Source organism: Natator depressus, chromosome 2, assembly GCF_965152275.1.
Source record: "Natator depressus isolate rNatDep1 chromosome 2, rNatDep2.hap1, whole genome shotgun sequence".
NCBI lineage: Eukaryota > Metazoa > Chordata > Testudines > Cheloniidae > Natator > Natator depressus.
This window is the reverse complement of record NC_134235.1, coordinates 63519437-63535844: the sequence shown is the minus strand read 5'-3', so window position 1 is coordinate 63535844 and position 16408 is coordinate 63519437. Positions and strand designations below refer to the sequence as shown.

Genomic DNA, 16408 nt, shown 5'->3' with positions numbered 1-16408 from the left:
AGCTCAGATAGTATGGACTTCTAGTAAGAATGAAAGGTTATTCGGGTAGATAGCAAAACTAGTGTTTGTTGAAGAATCTGTGTAAATTGGCAGGGTGAAATGTCCTGTAAAAGCTTTCGCAAAAAGAAAAGGAGGACTTGTGGCACCTTAGAGACTAACAAATTTATTTGAGCATAAGCTTTCGTGAGCTACAGCTCACTTCATCGGATGCCGATGAAGTGAGCTGTAGCTCACGAAAGCTTATGCTCAAATAGATTTGTTAGTCTCTAAGGTGCCACAAGTCCTCCTTTTCTTTTTGTGAATACAGACTAACACGGCTGCTACTGTGAAACCTGTAAAAGCTTTATTAGCTTTTCAGTACAGTTGAACCTACTTATAATTTACAAAAAAAATTTATGACAGTAGTTTAATGTTCAGGTACATGTTACTGGATCTAGGTAGTGGACTGAACAGCTTTCCCACTGTAGTCTTTTGAAACTAGAGTACTGTATCAGCTAAATGAAAAGATTAGTTTGCATGGGGACAGGATATTCATATTTTTTGGGTTTTGTGAAGTTTTTTTGCCTTTTTTTTAAAGGCCACAAAGGGAAGGGACTATTTTATGATTATCTAATTCAGCCTCTCACCATAACACAGGTCTCACCCAGCCATTTCTACATCAAGAACTGAAAAACTTGAGATTTATTTTAAAAAAAAAAAAAAAAAAAAAACTTCTCACTGCAAACCTTTTCAGCTAGGTTCTATGAATATAGTTTCTACAGACAGTCTTTCAGAATTTAATAATGTTTAACAAACCAAGGTTAGAAAGAACTTGGTTCCAAAATATATGTAGTTTCCTATGAATTGGGATTGACATCAGGCCTCAACATTTGAGATGCCACATAACCCAGGGTGATAAGTCTGTGCAAGGTCACCCCAAGTGAAGTCATGGGACCACACTTTGCGGGCAGGGGAGTAGACTCTCCTTTCAGGGAACAGAGCTGCTCTCTTGCATGCCTGTGGGGGGGGGGGGGAACTTTATTCTTTTTCCTCCTCCCTTTGCAGTATCCCTTGCAATTGGATGGGTGAATTTTGTAATACTTCTCATAGTTGCAAAGTTATGTTCTTCCCACTCTTTGGGAAACATGTACATGGGATCATGAACAACACTTGCAGCCTCTTACCCCAATAGGCAAGACTGTTTAAGAAAAGTATACTTGCCCAGTCAGTCACAGCCTTGATTCATTATTGCCAAATGTACTTTTCAAGTCCAGATTTGCTTCAGTCTATCTGCTTTGATAGCTTCAGTATCTGGGAGGTAAACCTTGTCAAAGAACCTGCTGACTTAGGAAGGGTAACAGATTGCTAAGGAATATGACTTCTGTGAAAGATATTTGCCTGCTTTTGCCACGCAATGTCACCGACTGGGAAATCTGTCCAGTAACATTTGTAATTGAATCAAAGTTTTAAGTGAATCAACAGGCTAAACCAATAATCTGTTGAGCCACAGTGCTTCAGCTGGTCAGAGGAATCTTAAGTGATGCATCTTGATTTTGCTATAGTGCTACCTCACTAGGAAGGCTATAACATCACAAGAGCAGAGATGACTAAAATGGATGCACCTAAATGTAAATTGAGTGGCAAAGGATAATTACGTAAATCGAATATGTGGTGCTGAAGGTGATGGGGTGTTTTGGCTATGTTAGTGCTCGTTGTATTACCATAGTAGCTTGCTTCTAGGCATTGGATTACAGTAGTGGCAATTTTGCGTTTGGAAAGTTCTGTGATACTGGTTACTTTCAATCTCGAATAAACTAACTTGAGTTTATGTAAAAAGCCATTTTCTTAGGGGATGGGATAAGTGTTTGAAATGAGAGAGAATTCAGAGATCATCAGAGGTGTGTCTCTCTACATACAACATATGAGGCATTTCCATTAATCAAATTCGGTTGGAAAAGGGTAGCCCCTTTTACTGGATCGTTCAAAAAGTATCGCTACATAGATAGTACACAGACAGAGGCAGAAACTGCCACTGAAGTGAAAGGATGAAAAAATGAATTGAATTCAATTATAAAATGGGCAATACATACTAAAGTAGCAGATTATTCTAATCAATATGCATACTTTTATTAAAACAGCACATCAGAATTAACTAGCCATGTAATCCTCTTATTGACCATGAAAGTATAGAAAAATCTTGGAATCTTCCCTCCTCCTTTCTTTGGAGTAAGCCTTGAAGAAATGTGTAAACTGCCGGGTAGAGATACACCTTAATCACATGGTGAACAAAACAGATGAATAACAGAAGAAGTTGACTTTTGTAGTGCTCATGTGAAATACATTTCCAGTGGCATCCCAGAAATCTAGGAAACTTCAAAATACTTCAAAAGTGAATTTCATTGTACAGTTGGTACTTTTGGAAAGCAAATCCATGGACTAGGATGGCATGGTTTCACTTCCTGTGGCTGTTAGCGTGACCCTACAAGCAATAGTAAAAGGAGGCTGAAAGAAATGAAGGGAAAAAAAATCTTTCTCTCTCTAAATCAGTTCAAGATCACTGTAGCCATATAATATTTTTGAGAGATTTCAAAATTTTGGGCCCGGAGTACAGATGAGATAGTATCCAAAAACATTCTTTCAGTATATTAACTACATGTGTGCCAGGGATTATGTGGGTCACTAAAGTCTGCCAGTTTTCCTTTTAGTAACCTGGGCTACCAGACTGAAAGAAATTTGTTCTTCCCTACTGCCATTGTTTCTATTAGTTATTTCAACTGAATATAAAACATCTAAAAAGCTTTTGTTTTTTCTAAAAGGTTTTAGAAAATGTTTCACTACATCCCTGGCTGTACAGAAATTTTGTCAGTGCCAGCATTTGGGGGAGAGGGAGTAGTAAGTTTTGTCTTTCTGTGTCTTCAGGAAAACGTCCATTAGTTTTGAGGAAGATGGGGAAATGTACACTTCTGAAATGCCCAGAATCTACTCCTAAAGTCCATGCAGCTCTCCTTAAAGCCGTCACTTAAGGTGCAGTCTACATTATGTATGAGAGTCAGATTACTTGGTTATTACATGGTTGTTTGTGACCCAGTTACAATGTGGTTAACACTTCTAGTGTGGGGACTTTAACCTAAACGCAAGGTTTTAGTCCAGTTATGGGACATAGTAGGCCCATTCATAACCAATATCTTGAGCCGGGCACAGGATAACCATGTTGTAACAAAGCCCCCTGGCTCTTTATATTTGTATTGCAAAACAGCCCTGTGCAAGGGACACAATTAAGTTTTGCAAAAAGAAAAGGAAGACTTGTGGCACCTTAGAGACCAACAAATTTATTTGAGCATAAGCTTTCGTGAGCAACAGCTAACTTCATCGGATGCATTCAGTGAATACAGTGAATACTGAATGCATCCGATGAAGTTAGCTGTTGCTCACGAAAGCTTATGCTCAAATAAATTTGTTGGTCTCTAAGGTGCCACAAGTCTTCCTTTTCTTTTTGCGGATACAGACTAACACGGCTGCTACCTAAAACCTGTAATTAAGTTTGGGAGGATTTGTGTGTTAAAGCCTTCTCTCTACCTGTTATCAAGAGGACTAAACCTAAGCAAAACGCCATAACAAAGATGGAGTCTAGGGCAGCATCTCGCTTGGTGAATAAAAGAAACTGTTGGCTTTTTCACCCTCAGAGCTCTTGGACCCTGCTGGGGGAACTCTTGTCTTTTGTATCACCTTGGCTAGTGAGTGTTTACTAAATTCTGAATTACTGTGTATATCCAAGTAATTGCCTTCTGGAATGAAGCTCCTCTCTCCTTCCTGCAGTCCAAAGCTACTGGAATGGGGTGGTGGTAATGCAACATTCTCGCCTACAGAGGATGGAAGCAGACTTCCATCTCCACCAGAAATGGGAGAGAGGATCATTCATCCCTGCAGGGCATTCTGATACGTCTTCTGCTTGCAGCACATAAGCAGAGCGCCAGTCACGAGACTCATCCACTTTCCTTGAGTGCATGCCTGCAGTGCTCTGGGTTGGCATGCCGCTCCCCTACTCTGTTGTCAGGTGGACTGGGGAGCAGAACTCAACTGGGGAGCAGGGTTGTTTGCTGAATTCATTTTTGCAGGGCAAGTGGTTGCATATTAATTTTTTCAGGTTTTCCTTTTATTGCAGGGTTCATTTTAGAAATTTGTCTGTGGGCTAGTGTTCCACAAATGAAAAAAGAAAGAGATCCGAATTTTAACCGTAGGATTTATTTATTTGGATTTTTGGACAGCAATAAGAGTACCCATCCAATATTTTGGTCAACCTTGACACTCTTTTAAATTACACTAATGAATAAACAGACCAGTTAGTAATCCCTGAGCAGATTAAATAACCCAGCAACAGTACGTTTATAACAAGAACTAGTTGACCTCCCTGCTCAATCCTTTGGAGCCTGCCACGCTGTTTTTTTGATACTTTCAAGTCGCATGATTCAGCAATCCCAGTTTGTGATGCATTGACCTGGCTCTTCTGGTGGTGGTTTATTGTCTGACTTACAAAAAGCACTATTTTGTTGGGATACATATTGTCTCCAACTTCAGTTCTTTCTTCCTGTTGTCATGCTTTTCTTCTCTTGCTGTCATTCTTTTATTATTGTTGTCCCCCATTGCCATTCTGATGATTGTGCTGCTAGTGATTTTATTTGGGACAGTATGGTATGCTGCCTTAACGAATAAGAACATTCAACACAAAGTTAGTATTGGATACTGGATTCCGAATCATGTAATCTGAAATGATGCCTGGTGGTATATATGCTTTAAATAAAAAGGCTATTTTTAACAACAAATTCTGATTATTTATTTTTTTTTTTTAAACTGTGCCAGGTTGATGCATTCTGTTTGGTGCCTGGAACCACTTGGCCTGTGAGGCCTTGTGCCTATGACCTAAATACTGTATGTACAAGTAGCCTATCTCATTATCTTGAATTTATTCCAAAAATTTAGGAAATACTATCCTGTACATACTGATATTTAATACAGGCACCTAAGGTATCAAAGTCAGTTTTTAGATGTCTAACATAGGTTTTAGATACCTAAATTTGTATTTAGGCACCTAACTTTATGCACTTACATCTAAAAATTGAGCCCGAAATACCTGAACTATCTAAACTCTGAATGGGGTGTGTTTTTTATTAGCAGGTGGATTTAACTAGTTAGGTAGAAAAGCAGGTTGTAAGGGATCCACTTAGCAGTTATGAACATTAAAGCTGATTTGTGAAACATGGAGAGGAAAGCAAGATTGTTGACAGCTTCAGGAAGTGTTTTTCAACCCACCAGGTGAAGTCACCTCCCAGTGGGCCTACAGCATGACTATAGTATGGATGCAAATCCTCACTCAGTTTAGAGATTGAGCCTTGTTGCTTTTGTAGTTTCTTTCACCCTTTCTCTTCTAAATGATGTAGTGGATAAATAGATTTAAAAAAATAACTGTAATTATTAAACAATGGAATCTGCAATTTACTTGTTCATTAAAGCCAAATATAGGACTTGTAGAAAAATTGCTGTCATGAAGCAATTTAGATTCCCCCCCCCCCCCCCATGTGAATAGTACTTTTATATGTACCTGCTTTGCAGCAGACCTGGCATGAGGATGATTTGAAATCCTGTCCAAATTACTTAGTACATATCTCCTGTTACTAAGAGAGACTTGGGGGAGTTGAAGCACAGCTTGTATATGTAGGTCATAAAAGGCACATATGAAGGTGTTTAGCTCACACCCTCTACTGTTACTAAGAGGGGAAGGTCTAATAGAGTTCAGAAAGAAATCTTTGTGTAGTTAAATCTGCTACAAGTACCTCACTTGGATGCATATTCTTTGTCTGAATCTTCCTGTGTGATAAGCATTTGGAGATGCTGTATGACTTGAACAAATTTGTGAACATTCCATAGAGCATTCTTAGGAAGGGCAGACAGAGGATCGTTAGCACTTTCTTGCCTTTCAGCAAATTGATATTTTACCAAACCTGGGCTATGCTGTTCTTCAGGACATTAAGGCTGTTATTCATATGTGATAGTGCACCCAGGGCACAGTAACTACTACTAAATTAAATTGTATGCTTTGCTCTGATTTATAGAGGTCACCAGTGAAAAGTACTAGCCTGTCAACTTACTTTACCTGGCAATGGTTCAACTCCCTGACAAGCTTACCTTTGATTTAAACAAATTTGAGAAATATGTAAAGTTTTGGAAGCAGTTTTGCACTGATTTGATAAAAGAAACCACAAAACGCTGCAGCGCAGGTGTTGAGAATGTTTGAAAGCTGATTGAGAGAAGCAGATGGCTTTAGTCAGTGGCATCCAGCCAAAAGAGCAGGTGCTGGTCATGTGACCACTGGTTACCAGGGTAATCTGATTGCTCTTGGCGTGCAGATGAAAGGAAAGGGGCCCAGTGTTCAGCTGTAGTATTGTATAATTTGTGGCAGTTAGAGCGGAAATAAATGCTGGAAATGGAGCCTCATAGTAGGGGAGACTTCTGTCCATGTGTAGCATGCACACTAGGACGATTGGAAGGGGAACTGTTTTATAGATTATTTATTTTTTTAATGATTTGTCTTATGTGGTTCTTTCAGTGGTACCAAACTCTTTAGAACGTTGTCAGAATTTGAGATTTTTTTTGAAAGCTAAACTGTATTACTGTGCCCTAGAACTTTGCTCTAAGTTTTATTTTTTAATTTCCCAATATATTAATGTGTAAACATACAAATCTCTTGTGAACATTGTTTTTAAATATATAGCCTTTTTACAAAGCAGGAAAAATACATCCTAGAAATTCTTAAAACCAAACATGGTATAACTGTATTTGTATGATTTGTTTTACAAACCTTAATAATATAAATATGCTCTCATTTGATAAATGCTTAAATCAATTGAAGTTTGAGTTTCTTATTAGATGTTACAGGATTGAAAATTACCACTTTTTTTCCAACTAGCATCCCTGATATGCAATTATGAACGTAAATAAATGGAAGCTGTTTAAAAGTTCTTGAGATGTCTGCCTATTTCAGTTTTTCACTTGACAAATCTGAGTATGAGTCTACATAAAATGTTTTTTTTAAAATGTTTCAGCATGAATGTTAGCCACTCTTTAAAAGCAATCATCTGTCAAACCTGCAACAGACATGGAGGGGAAAAGAGCACATATATAGAACACACAAATCTACTTAAAACTTCAAAAATTGAGCACATTTTAAATTGCTCATAAATTTTCCCCCCTCAGTCTTACATTTTTTGGTGTCATTTTAAGAATTTGACCTATATGATGATCAAAATCCCCTAGTATTTAATTGGAAGATGGAGGTTTTGAGGTATGTCTTCTCAGGTATATAGTTTCTTTAAATTAAGTTTATATGCACAGACAGCGTTAAATACAGTGAGAGGATTATACAAAATACCCAACTCCTTGGAAGCTTGAATCTATTCAAAAACCAACCAAAAACCCCACAATTCCCCCTGCCCGCCAGTCACATTAGTGTGGTGGTGATGTAGCCTTTCTCGTGAATCTTCAGCTATTGGTGTTTCTCACACAGAGAGAGAGAGAGAGAGAGAGAGAGAGTGAGTTAAAAAGCACTGGAGAACTTGGGCAGAGGCAGGTTAGGAAAGAAATCATTTTGGCTACCATGGACAATTACAGACCTGGTCAGGTGAAGTGAAATGTAATTAATCCCTGCTGCACAAACTGACCACACCTACAAATTATGGTTGCACTAATTGTCTGGGTATGTCTGACCTGAGACTTGAAATAAAAACTGTCCTGCCTCAGTTTCCTTGTAAACACCATGAAACTAAAGAATAAAAAGGATGATTTGCTCATTACGTTCACTATTTTGATAAATTTCTCCTATGGCTCCGCTCAGCTGATTCTTCTCCATACTTGCATTTTAAGAAAAATGCACGTAGTGATCATACATTCTACTTTTCCTCAGATTTATCATGGAGCTCAACTATTTGGAATTCAGAAAGATATTGAAGTGGAAGTCCAGTTTTCATTTTAGCCGCTCATTTTACTCTTATCAAATATTCTAGTCAATCCATCCAACATTAAGTGCAGGCCACATCAGCAGCTTGACCTCGGCAAAGGAAAGTAAGGTGTCATGCTAAAAAGGTCAAAGGGAAGTATATAAAATAACAGAGGTCAATGATATTTTAAAGATTTGTTTAGCTCCTGAAAATAAGGCAAAGTGATTAGAGTAACAAAATAACTAGGGATAAATATGCCTTCATAGTTCAACATATTATAATAGTACATTATTATTTATATTTTTCTCACTCAATCACTAATCAAAGATATTTGTTTTAGTAACAAGAAACCAGACTCAGAAACTAGTGCAGTGAAGAAAAAGGTCAACAAGGGAAAGGAAGGTTCTGAAAACTCGGATTTAGAGAAAACACCACCACCATCTCCTCATGAAGAAGATGATGACCCAGGTGTTCAGGTAATGCCATTATTTTGACATTCAAAACCTAATTATTTAGCACTGGGTAACTATATATGTGTATAAAACATAAACCGTGACTCCATTAGTGAGATGCTTTTAAGATATTTTCTTTGTTGGCTGAATCAGTATATCAAGAAAGGAAAGAATCAGAGATCGCAGTGGCGAATAGTGTGTTAAAAGAACTCTCTTGTTTGTAATTTGGCTTTATTAGTTTGCCATCTGTGAATATATACAAATGAGTTTCACTTTCTTTCCCCTCTGTCACTATACTGTATTCTGATGGTGGCCTTTCTAGTGTAGACGTATTACTAGAAGTCTTTATGTGGTCTAGCCTAGCTGGCATTTGTTTTTTTGCATTTAAACTTTTTGGTGGTCCCTTTTAGGTCAAGCATAAAGCATGACAGAGCAGGGTAGGGAAACTTTTATTGCTACTGCTTGTACTATACCTCTCCTGTGGATAAATAAAGGACTTCCATCTGTAGGTCTGTCAGTTGTAAACTTCAGGAGTGCTAAATTCCCTTAGGAATTTGCTGATGTATTCTGCTCATTTTATCCTAGCACTCTTATTTTAAATAAATCTGGAAATGAAAACATTCATTTTGTTTAGTGGAGATATTCAGATATTGCTCAGGTAACCACACAGAGAGGTGTTCAGCACACAGGTCACAAATGTACTGTTTTTTCCTCTCTTGTGAGCCTGTTAAAGATGTTACATTCTGTGGCATTGCTGTTCAATGGATCATTTCTAGATGTTGTGAAGGAGGTTGGCAAGAGGTGGCGTTTTAGTGCATGGCACAATTAGTCTTTCCTTTTACCATGTTTTTCAATAAAGGTTATAGAATTTATTATAATAAAACTCAGAAACGTATACACTATACTGGTTCAAAAAGCAAACACATAGAAGCAACCCAAAGCACTATTTGTCTGTTTCCCACAGTCCATTCCCGCCTTTCTTCTTCTTCTTCTTTTCTTCACTCCTTAGTAGCTATGACATATCAGCATAATGCATTCTGGAACAGAAGAGCAGATACAAGCAGCATGACATTAAGAATATCTAAAGGATGCATTTTTAGTTATGTGCTCAGTGTTCCTCTTAGCCTGGTTAATGGGTGAATTCGGGATGTTGCTGATGTAAATGAAGCATGTTTGACTAGAGGGTTCAGTTTTTTGCAAATCAACTTAAACAACATTCTGTAGGTATTGTTAGTTTGAGTGTTGGACAAAAACTTCCTTCTAATCCAATCTGAGACAGACATAAGAACTTTAATAGTTTAATATAAATCAATCTCTCTCTCTCTCTCTCTCTCTCTCTCTCTCAATGAAAAACAATTAGTTTTTTCATCATTTGGTAATAAGATATCACTTAAATATTTGATTTTTCATTTGTGCTCTTAGTTTTATACTTTTGAAATGCTTGGTTTTTGTATTTATATGTGATTAAGGAAGGATATAGTCAAACACATTAGGACATTCAGAATTAATATTCCTGAAGAAACTTTACTTTTTTCCTTCACACACATGCTTGTTAATAAGAACTTTCATTACCTTATCACCAATCTATAGAGACTAATACAAATAGTTACATATACATACAGGGATGCTGAAACAATTTGTATAGTGCGGGTGCTGAGAGCTATTTAACCAAACTGTAAACCCTGTATATAATGAAATCCACTTCAAGCCAGGGGATGCGGAAGCACCCCCAGCCTCCCTAGTGCCAGCCCCTATGAATGCTTATTTAGTTTATAGACAATATGAAGCTAAAATCTAAAACTAGAAATTTTTTCCTCTTCTTAGCACTGAATCCTCAGTAAGATTTAGATACAAATGTGTAGCTTTTCCTATTGTTACATAATGCTCCTTAATTAGAGGGAAAATGTATAGTCTTAATATTTTTGCTGTGCTGTCACATTGTAGTGTGTTGTGATGTCATATCTGTAAGTATTACCACAATGAAAAATTAAATATAGATCTGTAGTTTTTATTCAAAGTCTAAGAGCAACTCTATCCATCTTGCTACCTATAAACCAGCAATGAGTAAAATGTTAAATTGAAAGCACACAAATGCACACATGGATTCAGGCAAGAATACATAAAAATTGAAAAGGCTGATGTGGACATTACAGGAAACAGGAAGCGAACCATGTAAATAAACATAAAATGCAGGATTATCCTTAGTTGTTCAGCATCCTTTCATTAAGGAAATGCAAGAAGAGTAGTAGCAAATATTTTCAAATATCCAACTATTGCCTTTATATTGCAGTTTAAGGGGAACTCCCTTAACTTATTTCTTCCAAGATGTAATTATATAGTTGCAATATCTTGCCTAAAGAAATGCTGTAAACTCAGACTTGACCCAAAATTTAGATTTTTGTAAGAAAACCTAGCAGAGGGTAGTATTTTTTTTACATAAATATTTCTAGAGCTATCCAAATATAAATATCTTTAGCTCCATCTATACAGATCAAAAGATGTATACATTTCTATCCATATTTATAAATCTACTGAGCCAATCGTACACATTTGTATTTAGCACTGTAGGTGTGCATTGTGCTTTTCAAAGTAAAAGCACAGTCTATACCCCAAAGAGCTTATAATCTGAACTGGTTTCATGAGATGACACAAAGGAAAGAGACAGGTAGAAGGGAGGGAGGCATACATAGAAGGCTATGTGGCTTGTTAGGTGGTACAGTCATAATTTTAGTCTAATTTTTTATCATTTCACTTCGTATTTATTGTGTGAAGGCATTGTGCTTGAGGGATTGTGAAAAGGTAGATTTCTATTAGTTTTCTTATATTCCAGTAGAGACAATTATTATTTTTATAAATACTCCCTTTCAGTGTTTGCATACTGAACATTATAGCACTACGAACCATAAAATGAAAATTACTACAAACAAAATTATAATTAATTTATGATTTTTCAATCACCAAGCTGAAAAATGAAAAAAGTAACTAATATAAATATTGAAGAGTAAATTGAAAAGTTCAGGTTGTCATTACTAAGAATCTAAGGTGTTAACAGTTCAGGTACTGTGACCTCTTTATTTAAAACAACTACTGCAAAAATATCATATTAGCTTTAGAAATGTATAATTTGCCAGACTAGTGATTAGTTGAAAAAGTTGAGAAGGATTGTTGCAGAAAATGGGGGTTAACTAGTGATTGTTTAAAAATAAATAAATATTTTTTTTAAATTCTGCAGTAGATATGCATTTATAGGATACTTCCTGTAGTCTCTATCTCTTTTCTCCTCAAACATATATTTGAATTAACTTGTCTTAATGTAAGCATATTATTTAGGTTGCAAAGTCAAACACTCAAAACTTAAATCTCAGATCTACGGTTGTCTACATGGACAGCACATATAAGAGGCTGGGGAAGGTTAAGCCTCCCCAAAATAAGAGGCTGGCCATGTGGGGGGCAGATGTCGGATGCAGCTCACCTTCCTTTGGAGACCAGCCCCCTTTGCACCTTGGGAGCAGGAGTACCGAAGCTCCCTAAAAGTGTGGAGGGGAGGCACTGGTGCCCAGATGGTGGCCCTGGCCTCAGCTTTGCCCCTCCCTTCCTCCTGCTCCACCCTTATGGCAGAAAAAAAGTGGGAGGGCTGAGGGCCAGAGAGGAGTGAGCAGCGGATGGGGCCTTGGAAGAGGTGGAGCGTGAGCGTAAGAGGCAGCAAGGATGGCCACAGGGGAGTGTGGAGTGTGGGCAGGGCCTCAGGAGGAGGGGTGGGGCAGGGGCCTGGCAACAGTCTGGACACTGGGGGGCCCCCCACTTCTAGGGAGCTACCGGCACTCCTGGGCTTAGCCTCCCCAAATGAGAGAGACTCACACCACCTATGGTTGTCCTTGCAATCTTAATTCTGCCCTCTTGTATGTCCAGCATGCGTGCGTGCTAAATGAGGCAGGAGTCCCCTGGCAAACGCAGTATCTGACCATGTAACTGTTCTCTCATAATGCACATGTCCAAGAGAACAACTAAGATTGCACTGAAAACTGTAAATCTATTTTCTATCTTGTGTGTCCTAGACTTTGTGATTGAAATGTTTCGACCACATTCTAAATATTTTCATTTGTTTTTTAGATACATGTAATTTCTTAATCTTCTTTTAAAGAAAAAGAGGTGGGGGGGGGGGAATTTTTTGTACAACTGTAACAACTCAGCATGCATTCGCCATAGGGTATGAACCCTGAACTTTCAGTACTACAGCATAGAGTAGTGACACAGGACTAACTACATTACCTGGCAGAAGCGAAGTGGGTTATCCTGAAGAAGGGAATGGGCCGGGGTGGGCAAACTTTTTGGCCTGAGGGCCACATCAGGTTTCCGAAATTGTATGGAAGGCCGGTTAGGGGAGGCTGCGCCTCCTCAAACAGCCAGGCGTGGCCCAGCCCCTGCTCCCTATCTGACACCCCTCCCCCCCCCCCCCGCTTCTTGCCCCCTTACAGCACGGGCACGCGCACCTCCCCCGGGACTCCTGCCCCATCCAACCTCCTCACCCCTGTTCCCTGTCTCCTGACCCCCAGCCCCTGACTGCCCCTCGCTGCCCCATCCAACCCCTCCTTCTCTCTGACCACCCCCAGAACCCCTGCCCCTGACTGCCCCCCGCCGCCCCATCCAACCTCTCCTTCTCTCTGACACCCCCAGAACCCCTGCCCCTGACTGCCCCCCTGTTCCCCTTCCTCTGACTGCCCCCAACCCCATACCACACCCTCTCCCCCTAACCACCACCCCTAACTCCCCAGCCCTATGTCTAACACTCCCTGCACTTACCTTACCGCACTGCCTGGAGCAATGGTGGTGGGTGTTGCTACAGCCATGCTGCCCGGTTGGAGCCAGCCACGCCACCGCGCCACACAGAGCACCAGGTCAGGCTGCATCTCTGCAAGAACCGGCAAGACCTTGCAGGACCTTGCAGCACCGCTGCCCAGAGCATTGTGCCAGCAGTGCAGTGGGCTGAGGCTGCAGGGGAGGGGGAACAGCAGGGGAGGGCTGGGGGCTAGCCTCCAGGGCCAGGAGCTCAGGGCTGGGCAAGAGGGTCCTGTGGGCCATAGCTTGCCCACCTCTGGAATAGGCTGTTGACAGTATTTGCTGAGTCAGGGGAGTGGTTTGAGGGAGGCTGGGCCAACTCTGTCTCCATGTGGGAGGGGTGTGTGTGTATGTGTGGTGCCCCCTTACCCTATCTTGTGCCCCCAGAGGGTGCTGTGGTGGCGATGTGCCAGGTCAGTGGAGGGACTTTATTTGGCATTCCCCTTCTATTCCACTGTGGCTACCATAGCAGCTCCTCTGTGTTCCCAGTGCAGGAAGGGGGTTGCAGGGAGAGCTGCTACTGCTTCTTTGGCAGCAGTGTGGTCCTACCTTATAATGTTCATATTCAGTTGTTATTTTGGCATCTACCAGCAATTCTCCTGAGGGATGAAAGTGAGAAAAGGGAAATAGTGAATTTTTCCTCAAAGTCTGTGTATCAGCAAAACTGGAATAGAATTTCATGGGACAAGCAGAAAACATATCTAGCCCCAGGGCTTTGTCCGGCTTTAACAGTGGAGATGTTGGAGATTCTCAAGAATCTTTTATAAAAGAAGGTGTGAAGCAACCTAAATATATGGGTCTTTACCAGCTCTCCCTGGAATTACTAAAAGCATGATTGAGTAGAGTAAAACTTCAGTACATTATCTGGAGTTAAGTTAAATATTGTACTACATTTTCACTAGCCTCTATTTTCAAATTTGGAGATTTAAAAAAAAAAAAAACTTTAAACAAGGGGCTTAATTCTGCAAAGTGTATAGGCCCTCAGTTGACAATGAAATAATGAAGATGAGGTCCTCAGTGAGTGCAACTGTCTTCATTCATAACTACATATGTACCAAGTCTGAAACTACGAAAACAAAACTAAGGAAAATTCACCTTTTTGCATATGAGTTCTATAAACGGCTAAATATTAAAATAGAAATAAAATAAAATAAAACATTCTTCCAATTCAGAAACAAGCATGAGGAATTCTAGTCTAAACTTCTTTTGCAAAAATTGCAAACAACTAAAAAAGTTTACAGTGAAAATGCCACTTTAATTTTAGTGTCACTACCAGAATGCTGTTAATTGCCTTTTAAAAAGTAGTACAGTGTATGAAAACTGTAAAGATGCTTTTTTCGTATTTATTCTGTACCCCACCTTTTTGTTTCTTACAAAGAATATCAATGATCTCTTTTTAGAAAAGGCGATCCAGCAGGCAGGTTAAGAGAAAACGTTACACAGAAGACCTGGAGTTCAAGATTTCAGATGAGGAGGCTGATGATGCAGATGCTGCAGGAAGAGACTCTCCTTCAAATACGTCTCAGTCAGAGCTACAGGTCAGTTCATATTCCAAACATGGATGGACTGGAAATGTTGTAACAGCATCCTAGGTATTTAAAACTTTAAGCGTTTGCCTCTTTACTAAGGGATTTTCATCTCAGGTTAGCAAAAAGAAATTAGTTGTTTAGGTTCTTAAAGGCTATATTCATTCATGATTTGGGTTTTTTTGGTTTTTTGCAAGCCTACAATATGTAATTTGACTCAATTCAGTGAAATATAACGGTCTTTGCTAAGGAGAAGCCTAAAACTAGAGTGCAAGGAGACTGAATTTACCTCTGTGAATTCAGTGGTCTGGCTTCTATGACTTTAATAAACCACTCAAGCTTGTCTCCTGCTGCTAGGCACCATAAGAACCCCTTTATGAAATTACTGCCTTGTAGTACGCAGCAGGGTACACTTTATTCTCTGTGCAATGTAAATGATGGATAAAATAGTTTGAATAAAATGAGGGGTAATAATGCACGAATGACTATAACAATCTTATTGTTTTGTAGTGCTCCTTTCATATCACTACTTCACTTAACTAACCGACATGCCATTGGTGAATGCATACATGCTTTTTGGTACTTCATTTGGCAATTTGTGCTGTGTTAAGCTCTGTGAAATGTCATATGTGATCTCCTATAAATACCCCTAACAGAAGAGGCATGGGTATGTTTACCTGCAGCTTTGATAGTGGGGACAAACGTATCTTCGACAGCTATCATGTGGACACTGTTACTGTGCGTTGCCAACTGGGGTTTTTCAAGGTCCTTTGGCTTTGGGAATCTAGGTAGCAGAGCAAGTGTTCAGCTTTATGGGAGAAGTAACTGGCCACGTAATTACATAAGAAGAAAACACACACACGTCTCTGGCACATGCAGTGTGTCACTGATTAGCCTTTCTGCTGGAGTGATTCCCACCAATGAATGTCAACAAAGAATTTAGTCAGCCTCCTATTGTATTAAAAATATTTCTGATTAAATCTGGTGCAAATTACATTTTAAAGGCATTAAATGCAATTGAGTTCTACAGTCCATGTATCAGAATTTTTTTTCCCTGCAACTATGATTATGAGCTGATTATGATAAACTATTAAAGGATGCCTTCCTGAAGAAAGTTTCTAAAGACCAAAAATACTCTGCTTGCTTCTGTAACTATTGGTGCAACCTTTGTTTTGCAGGAATCGGCTGATGCTGAAGGTCCAGTAGTAGAAAAGATCATGAGTAGTCGTTCAGTCAAGAAACAGGTAATTATTGGTTTTAATAAACAAAAGATGCCCACACCCAATTTAGTTTTTTTTTTCATGTTCAAAGTTTAAATATTTCCAGTTAAACAGAAGTGAAGGGACAGGGCCACTTAAAAGTGCTTTAGTGAAGGGACAGGGTTCCTTAAAAGTGCCATTATATAGGCTGTTTAAGTGTGTGTGTGCGCGCGCGCGCGAGCAAGAAAATCTTTATGTAATCGACCTTCCAATTTTTTTTCTGTGCATGTACAAATGAGAATTTGTACATGCTTTACTATACTTTTTACATTTACTTTTTGTAAATGCATTCACTTTATCAGAACTTACACTGGAGAACCACTTACTGCTTTGGAGGTGTAATAGGAGATATCCTTCTCCGGAATCTT

At 39.2% G+C, this 16408-nt stretch overlaps 1 protein-coding gene across 3 annotated transcripts in view; it reads left to right on the top strand.

The window, feature by feature from the left end:
- Positions 1–16408, top strand: part of CHD7 (chromodomain helicase DNA binding protein 7) — a 185106-nt gene that overhangs the window by 115703 nt on the left and 52995 nt on the right. For all 3 annotated transcript variants that reach the window (XM_074944334.1, XM_074944332.1, XM_074944333.1), the window contains exons 4-6: positions 8308–8443; positions 14656–14793; positions 15960–16025. In XM_074944334.1, the coding sequence (XP_074800435.1) occupies positions 8308–8443; positions 14656–14793; positions 15960–16025 (340 nt within the window). The remainder of the gene's footprint in view (positions 1–8307; positions 8444–14655; positions 14794–15959; positions 16026–16408) is intronic.